Genomic DNA, 9530 nt, shown 5'->3' with positions numbered 1-9530 from the left:
CGAAATTGATTTGCTGCGCGAATCCACCACGACCTCGAACAGCAGGCAGGTGCTGGCGCTCTGTGTCCGTCTGCCGTCCTTAATGCTGGGTGCTGTGTGGCCTCGCCTTCGTTATGTCCCATCGCTCCTTCCACAACCTGTTCCTGCGTGTTGTGCGCGGCCCTACGGAAACACCCCCCTGCCCTGCATCCTCTCGTCTGTCAGTGCAGTAGTGATTTTTGTCCTCTTTTTCGGTCCCCCTTTCGTCGTTTCTCTTCTGCTCTGTCACCTCCCCTTTCTACTCCCCTTTCTACTCCCTCCCCTTCCTCACCCCTTGCGCGACACCTCTTGTCTTGACGACCCATCCTTTCGTCTCTCTTCTTCCTTTTTCTTCGTCCCCCGTTCTTAGCATGTTTGGTGTGTGCTTCTCCTCCTTTTCCGTCTCTCATATTTCTCTTGTTTAATTTTTCTTCGCATCGCGGTTTTGGGTTTCTCCTGTCTGCGCTTTTCGCGAGAGCTCGGATCCCCATGCGTTGAGCCCGGTTCTCCTGAATGCACACGACTGTCCTTACGTGTCGCCCTCTTTCGCGGATCGCTCTCCCCATTCCAGAGACTTGGCTGCAGGCGAATTTGTTCTTCGTCTGCCGCTGATTCTCGCCGAGGTATGTTATTTTGCTTAGCCCATCATACCCAAGCCCGTTTTATGTTTCCTACTTTGCTTCTTTGGCTTCTTTGGCTTCTTTTGAATCCGTGGCACCAGCCGTCTCCCAACCTACCTTACTCTTTCCCACCTTTTGCCGTCGTCCCGTGTTGCAGTTACCCGTCCGTCCGGGTTCAGACGCGCATCGCCTACCGAATCCCACAATTTGGATTCCGAACCTCTCTTGTTCCGCACCTGAATTTTCGTACCTCGCTGCCCCTTTCTCTTAATCCTGGCGCGTCCGCGCCTCCCCCTTTAACAAGCCTTCTGCGATGCGCCTTTCTCACACCTCCAGCAGGTCTCTTACGACGTCTTCTCCACTCCCGACTCAACAAACCCTCCTCGGTGCTGCTGCACAGGAGGCCGACAGAAGACATCGACCACGAACGCCCTCGAACCCGGGTTCTCCGGCCTGGTCCACTGCATCTACTGCCGACGCCGGTCCTTCGCCGATCCTGCCGGCACTCGTTGCTCCGCGACTGCCCGAGCGTGCCCAGGCCCTGCTAGGAACACCGCCTCCTGCCGACGCCGCTACAGGCCAACACGGAGAAGACAGTCGCTTCGTCACTGCGAGTTGGGGTTCCCCATATCCACAGTCGGACACGTCGCGTCACCTGCGCTTCTCCAGCCTGAGCAGTGACCCATCCGACGACTCGCCCATCCACCACCTTGAGATTCAAACCCCCTTTTTGCGGCCCGCCCCGTATCAAGTTGAAGAGAGTGAAGAAGACGAGGACGCCCGTTCAGCGGGAGAGGACCTGCTTTCATCCCCGCCCTTTTCTGCTCAGCAATCGTCATCCCTTGTCAGCGCGACTGTCCTCGCGAACCGTGCCCGGCGACCTGCGCGTGGCCTCACCGAAGACTGGATTCGCCAACACACCACTGGCGATTTTGGCTCGGAAGCACGACTCTGGTTGAGCGATAATAGCAGCGCAGGAGACAGCGAGAACTCTTCACTGAGCGGATCTGTCTCTGGCGACCACGACGAAGTCGACGAGCTTTCGCTTCGCACACCCCGAGCCATCCCTGTCAACCGGGCAGGCCGCTCTCCCAGCAGCTTGGTTTCTGCCAAACAGCAACCGCGCCGCAACCGTGCTCATCATCCGCGACACCCCTCAAGCCTAGAGACACTGCGTGAGTCTGATCTGAATCGTTTGCATAGAGCAGTTCTTGAGCGCGGTATCCACGAATCCAATTCCAAAAACGGGAACATGGCGACTGCAGACTCGCCTGCTGGCCCTGACATGCCCACGGATCCCGCAGCCGATCAGGTGCCGCCTCCGGCTGTGGCGACCGAAAATACTGCCACCGCAGTATCTACCGCGGCAGCACCTGCAACACCTCCGTCTACCAAGGCTTCCATTGTGCCCGGTCCGGAGGCCGTGCCACTTCCCCCTCCCGCAACTCCACCGTCCAAAACATCCGCCAGCGGCACCCAGCCAGACCTGTCTCTTGATCCACTCGGAGAGCTGGCTGTTTCCAAAATGGCAGCGTCCCCTAGGAAAACCCCACGGCGCGTCAAGAAGAAGCTTCCGTGGAAGGGAAAGAGCATCATTGTCTTGTTGCCCCTGGACGAACAGCGTGGCAAAATCGGCAAAGCCCCGAAGCCCCTCACAAAAACAGACGTGGACAACATGCTGCATTCGTGGGAGGAGCTGGGTTACGACGTCAAAGGATTCGATCTTAACCATTCGGTCTCTGCTAATGACCATGATTACTACGGCGAAGGGAGCCGCTCGATGAGTCGGCCGTCGTGGCCGGATGAGGGTGACATTGTGCGCGAACGCGCACAGCGGAAGTACCCTATCCGACTTCCGGATCTCAACGCCTGGAAGAACTACGTTGAAGAACTGAATGAGGCCAAGCTGCGCGCTCTGGGTGTCTCTTTTGGTGACGAGGAGCCGCCTTTGCCTCCAGCCATATCGCCGGGCGCAGGCGCCTCCATCAGTCGCCAGTCGTCGGCCACTGTCTACCCGCCACTTCCATTTTCACCGCCTATCCCGACTTCGTCGGCATCGAGCAATCACGGAGTACCGCCTTTCACATTCCCCGGTGCCTTTGTCCCTGGCGCAAGCGGCACTCAAAGCCCTTCGATTCTCTCAACTGCATCACCCATCCCTTTCGGTGCCAATCCAAACAAGTACAACCGCCAGTCGATATCTATTCCGGCTGGTATGTTCCAGCTGCCGCCTCTGCAGCAGCAAAGTCCTGGCGGTTTCTCGCCTCAGACTCTTTTGATGCAACATGGCATCGTACGCGGTGGCTCGCCCTCTCTGGCGGCTCTTTCCTCAGTCATGTCACCGACTTCGCCGTTCACGCCCGATGGGAGCTTCACTTCGCCTCCCCTCCACCAGCGCCATCAATCTCTTCAGTATCCTATGATGCAGTACCCGCAGCTCCAAACCTCTGCGCGCGCATCGCCACGGCTTCAGGACCTACGTGAGATTGAGGAAGAGGTTGAAGAACAGCCTATCAACAAGAGCCCGTCAAAGACTCCCGAGCCGACCAACAGCCGTCCCTTCATTCAGCACAATGCTAGCCTCAGCTTGCAAAATGAAATTGATGCCGCAGAGTACCATTTAGAGGAGCAGTTCCGCTCGCAATTTGAGCATGACCGAGACTACAGCCCGCATGGTGGGAAAGACCCGTCTGAAGGGTTTGGCGTCGATGCTGATTCGAACCCAACTGATCCACAGCACTCTCGCGGTCTGTCCGTCCAATTTGCGCCTCCCCCGCCGATCCAGCGCTTCCGCGATGAGACTGAGGGTGGCCCGCCACTGCACCATCCCCGTCCTCACAGCCGTGGCCACTCTCTTGCCAACGCTTACTACGAGCCTGATGAGACACGGAACAGTGGAAGCGGTACGAGCTTCACAGAGGGAGCCATTTCCGCCACTTCACAGAGCAATGCACAAAATAATGGTTCCCAGATCGATGATTCCTACGACGTGGAAACAAACCCGAGCAATCTTGGGACGCCTGTCCAGGGTCTTGATTTCGGCAACGTCCTGCAACCTCAAAAGGACCAGAAACAGATACATCAGCGCGCGTTCTCCACTGCAAGCAACCCTTGGAGCGAAGGGGCCTCATTTTCTGGCAAGGCAAGCTCTACCCGGCGCCCAAGCCATGGCAGCAAGGCTTCTCTCTCCAACTTGAATGTCGAAGCTCCGGAATTCAAGTTCAACCCTGGCGCTGCCAGCACATTCCAGCCGGCTGCTACCAACCAGTTCATGTTCGGCAGCGGCAGCAACCCTACCAGTGAGCCTTTCCAGCCTTCCATCTTCCAGGCAGGATTGGCACCAAATGCCCCCTTGTCAGGCAATTCGAGCACCTTCAGCTTCCCGACCACAACTACAACGACGTCCAAGATCAATGCCAATGCGCCGACGTTCTCTCCCGGCCAGAGCGAGTTTAGCTTCTCGGCTGCTGGTCCCAAGTTCAGGCCTGATGCTCCCGCCTTTACTCCCCTTCACTCCTTCTCGGACTCCCTCACCAGCCCCATCCAGTCGGGTGGTGAAAGCAGCGTCAATGGCGCCAACCGCACTAGCTCCATCTTTGGCAACATTGATCTCAACTTGCCTGACATTGTCAAGCCTGTGAAGCGGTCCAAGGCCGTCCCTATTGTCCGTCCTTCCAGCCGCCAGTCTCCGAAGGCCAATGATAATTATGAGGAGAAGGAGAACGCGACAGAATACGACCGCGAAGGCCGCATTATCGATGACTCCCGCGTGAAGAGAGCTCGGGCAACCCCCATGAATGACGATAACGACGAGATCCACTTTGCTGAGCCTGGCAATAATGCTCTTACTGTTGCATCTGCTACGCCTGAGCCTTCTAGGGAAGTCATTATGGATGAAATTGCCCCCAACTCCCAGGTCGAGAAGCCCGTCGAAATCCTCCCCAGCAAAGAGACAACCACTGCCAAATCTGACGAGAAACACTCAGTGGGATCTGACGACGTGGCCGCTGAGGTTGAAACTACTGGGGTTGCTGAGATTCGTACTGAGTCTGAGACTCCCCAGGCTGAGTCCGTCGAGAAGCCGCTCGAATCTGATGATGCCGAGGCTGAGAAAGCCAACCAAGACGAAGGTGAGAACGCTGTTGCTGAGGACAGCACGCTGTCATCGACTGTTCTCTCCGAGTCCACAGATGCTGTCAAGCAGCCGGCAACAACAAGCCCGTCGGAGCTTTCTCCTGTCAGCAGCATTCCTTGGATGCCCTTCGAATTCAGATCAGATGTGGATGTCGCCGATTTCAACAGCGCTCGGCCCATGGGCGACGATGTGTTCCGGCACAAGAAGTCTCTTTCCGCGACCGCAAAGCCCTTCTCCCCCGGTGCCAGCTTCCAGGGCACCGTTGCAAACAACTTCCAGGATGACTTATTGGCAGCCGAGAAAATTCTCCCGACGACCGAGGTTACACAGGATGAACAACCGGCGGCCTTCGAGCCTTCGCCAGTGTCACCTAGTGAGGTTACGCGCTTCTCGTCCCCCCCGCCTCCGCCTCCTCCCGTCGAAGACAAGCCCAAGCCGAAGGGTCTGGCTGCCTCTCGTTACGCCATGTCTCCACCTCGTCCGCCCCCCAAGACACTCCAAAGCTCGAGATTTACTACCTCTTCACCCCCGCCCGTGCCTAGCCCTAGCAAGGACACCAAGCCAGTTGAAGATACCAATCGCCCGGAGCAGCAGTCCATTACGTCTGGTCCCGAAGCCAGTCTCCAGACCGAGCCCGTCGTGGACGAGTCACCAGTCGCCGCCATTGACAGCGCGGAGCGTGAAGCCACGTTTGAGGAAATCGACGACATCATGCTTTACCTCAATGAGAAGGACCCATCACAGGGCGTCAATAAGGCCCTGGATTCCGCGCCTTGGCACCAGCCAGGCCCTGCGCCGACTCAGATGTCGCTCACCGCAGCTGCTAGTGAGGCCCCGTTGAACCTCCCTCCACCCACTCCATCCCTTCCGTACCAGCAATTAGCTCCCGAGCAACCCATTGAGCAAGGCATGCCTACGGAGATTGTTGATGCTTTCGTTGATCCATCCCAAAACACGGTGCGGTCATTGGATCCACTGGCTGCTCCGTTTCACAGCCACCATAGCGGTGGCAGCATGCCCCCTAGCGAGTGGGAGAGTGACTTCAATGGCGAGGAGCAACTCAAGCTCGAGTCTCGTGTCAACTTCTTTGACGGCCACGTCAACGATATTGTGGGCGGGATACTCGCAGCCCGCCTCGGCCCTCTTGAGGCATCTCTCGATCGGATTCAACATGCCATTAGTTCCATGTCTCGGGGCACGCCGCCCAGCCGACGTGAGCGCCGCAGCATATCCGGCGAAGTACAGGACAGCGATGCCGATGATGAAGATGACGTGCCTCCAGTTCCTCGTCGCTCAATGAGCCCCCGTCGGGACCGCCGCATGGAACAGATGCGTGCTGTGGTCCTCGAGGCTCTCAACGCCCACCAATTCAGCGCTTCCTCTCTTCAGCCTGCGCGCTCTTCATCTCCTACTTCGGCCGTTGGAGACATTGTTTCCACCGACTCTGTTGCGACCATTCTGAAGTCATTGGAGTCCATGAAAGAGCAATTCGGCCAGTCTCTGCGTCTGGCCTTCCGTGGTGAGGATCTCCGCAATATCGTCGAGGATGCGGTTGAGCGCCGCATGCCACAGACGCCGCAGTCAGCCGAGCCAACAGGAGTTTCCAACGAGGACGAAAACCAGAAGAAGTCCGACGCCTTACAAGCTCGAATTACCGAGCTGGAGGAGAGCCTGCGGTTGGAGCGTCAGAAGACCGAGCAAGAGGTTGTCACCCGGCGTGCTGCGGAGGATAAGGCCGCCGATCTGTGCCGTGCACTAGAGACTGCTGAGACGAAAATTGAAGTCGAGGTCATGAACCGCAGCCTTTACGACCAGCGTGTCACGGACCTCGAAGACAAGCTCAAGCAGGAGGCAGAACACACTCAAGCTGAGCTTGCCACGCGGAAGACTGCAGAAGATAGAATTGCGGAGATTCAACGACTTCTGCGCATTTCTTCCGATGAGGAAATGCGCCTTCGTGAGGCCGTCGATGATCGCGACGCGAAGTTGAAGGAGCTGGGCGAGGTGCGCGACAACCACCTGTTGCGCCTCACAACTCTTGAAGCCTCTCATACGACAAGCGAGAAGACGCACAGCGATCTCCAGAACCGCCTCAACAACGCTGAGTCCGAACTGCGCGAACTGGAACAAGAGGCTCGCCACTGGCGGGCCGAGGCCGAGCGGGCCATTAACCTGTCCCAGGATCAAGGCAACGATCTTGTTCAGACCGCGACCGAGCTGCGTCACCTGAAGAAGGTCGTCGACACTCTTGGCACTCAGCTAGAGGAGAACGAGCGCATCCGCGACAGCTGGCGGTCCAAGTTCGTTGCCCTGCAAGAAGACATGGCGCGGGCTGCCCGCGAGGTCGCCGAGGAAAGCGCACGCCACATCAAGCGTGAGCAGTCGCTCATTGCACGCCACGAGGTTCTTGATGCCAAGCTCCAGGCGGAGGCCCGTACCCGCGAGCGCCTGGAAAGCGAGCTTGAGCGACTGGAGAACGGCGAACGCCAGGCTATGCGTGCCGTTTCTGAGCTGAAGCGGTACGAGGCACTGATCGGCGAGCTGCGCACTGAGAACCACAACTTGCATAAGAACTCTCTCCGGTACCAGTCCGAGTTTGAAGAGGCACGCGAATCCGCAGCCAGAGAAGTGCAGCGTACGCGCGACTCGATGCAGGGCGAGGTGGACAGCGCCAACCACCAAGTCAATGTTGTACGCGTTGACCTAGAAGACCAGATGGCCCAGCTGCGTGGCCAGCTTGAGCAGGTAAAGCTTGACGCCGACACGTCCAAGGCGCGCCTCGAGATGCTGCTCGAAGAGGCCGAGACCACAAAGAAGACAGCGCTTGAAGCGGCAGAGGCCGACAAGCGGCACGAGCTGGAAGAGGCGAAGCGCGCCCACCGCAGCGAGGTCGAAGATCTCGAGGCACGGTACGAGCGCCAGATCAACAACGCCGCCGAGGACGCACAGCGCGCCGAGCAAAATCTGCTGGAGCGCCTGAGTATCTCGACCTCAAAGACGGAGCACCTACAGGACCGCGTTGCCCACTTGGAGGAGAAGCTCGAGATTGCGCGCGAAGCTGCACAGGCGGCGGCCAAGGCGGCCAAGGCCAGCGGCCCAGGGGCCGATTTGACGGAGGCGCGCTCTGTGGCGTCTTCTACGCCGGCCATTCCTCTGCAGCCGGCTGCTAACGTCCACTCTGTGTCTCATGGCATCGGCCTGCCGGAGAAGATCTCGCCACAGGCTCTCCGCGAGTCAATTATGGTGCTCCAGGACCAGCTCCAGCAGCGCGAGCACCGGATTGAGGAGCTCGAGCACACCCTGGACAAGGTGGACCCAGAGGCCGACATCAAGATTGCGAAGCGGGATGACGAGATCACTTGGCTACGTGAGCTGCTAGCCGTCCGCCACTCCGACCTCAAGGACATTATCACCGCCCTCGGCCGTGAGGAGCATGACCCGGATCGTGTCCGTGATGCTGTGATCCGACTGCAAGCCAACTTGCAGATGGAGGAGCAAGAGCGGGAGCGAGCGATGAACGGCGGGTCGGCCATCAACTTGCCAAACATTGCTGCTAGTATCCGCGATGCGGCAACGCCGCGTGTGGCTCAGGCCGTAGGCCCTCTAGCAGCTGCTTGGGGCAGCTGGCGCAAGGCGCGTGACTCTAACGCGGGCAGCACCTTCAGCAGCCTGTCTGGCGCTCTCCTGTCGTCCCCGGCGCCTGCCTCTGTCTCTAGAAGAAGCGGCCCGCCCGTCAGCTCGACTGTGACTCCGTCCAGAGCCGCATCCTCGTCGATCTCGTCCCGTGCATCCCGAACATCTCGCGCAGTCCCCGCCGAGCCTCAGTCTGGAAGCGACAGCAGCTTCTTGTCTGGACTCATGACGCCGCCAACGTCGGGCGTACGCCAGACCCCCCAGCAGCAACAGCAACAGCAGCAACAACAACAACCGACGGCTTTCTCAAGCACCGGTCGGCGGTACACTGGAGGGCAACCCGGCAGCCGGCACGCGTCGCGTTCTGACAACAAGCTTGCCACGCGCGATGTGACGTCGACGCCGCTGCCAACCAACTTTCGTCGTGCTAGCCGAAGTCAGCCCGTCACGCCTCCGATGATGCGCACAAGTGCTTACGACTCGGACGCCCAGGCGGAGGAGTTTGATGACGCCGCTTTCTTCGACGACTAAATAGACTACAACCCCAAAATATTTCCTTTGTCACTGTCCTTTTTCCAAATGTTCAATCTTTACCTGCTTTGCAGTCTTACCACATTCATTCAATCGTTTTCTCTCTCTCTTTTAACTTTTCACCTTTTATTTTCTCTCAGAATGGCACCAAAATATCACAATTAGAAATTGATACCCCTTGATCAGCACATTTTATCCCAAGCTGCCAATTTGATACTTGTTTCTTTGTACCCATGGCACGCTGTCAGCCATTTCATTCTCCACTTCTTGCTGTTCGCTTCCTTATTTTCTTTGTCTCTTTTCTCTTTTTTTTTTCAAACCTTGTTTTGCCTTATATTGCTTTTCTTTATGCCCTTTTTATCTTGTTACGACGCCATTCAGTCTGCATAGCGACGATGAGGAGGGAGGAGCATTTAGAGGCAGTGAGGGGGAAACTGGGTCATTGCCAGTCCAAACAATCACTTGAATCTCTTTTTTTTATGTTTCTTTATTTTAATTGTTTGTACACACTTCAATTTCTGTTGTCAATAAAAGGAGGTAGAAGTAAGTGTTCATGAGACAGACGGCCGAGGCGTGCGTGTATTTAATAAATA

General features: G+C 57.4%; 1 protein-coding gene across 1 annotated transcript; it reads left to right on the top strand.

The window, feature by feature from the left end:
- Positions 1–951: 951 nt before the first annotated feature.
- Positions 952–8937, top strand: SPSK_02912 (myosin class 2 heavy chain; the record flags this gene model as incomplete). The annotated part of the gene is made up of 1 exon (XM_016729760.1): positions 952–8937. One exon carries the CDS (start codon positions 952–954, stop codon positions 8935–8937), a length of 7986 nt encoding a protein of 2661 aa, XP_016585351.1.
- Between the last annotated feature and the right edge of the window lie 593 nt (positions 8938–9530).

This window comes from Sporothrix schenckii, assembly GCF_000961545.1.
Source record: "Sporothrix schenckii 1099-18 chromosome Unknown Cont47, whole genome shotgun sequence".
Taxonomy (NCBI): Eukaryota; Fungi; Ascomycota; class Sordariomycetes; order Ophiostomatales; family Ophiostomataceae; genus Sporothrix; species Sporothrix schenckii.
This window is presented reverse-complemented; position numbering and strand designations above follow the sequence as displayed.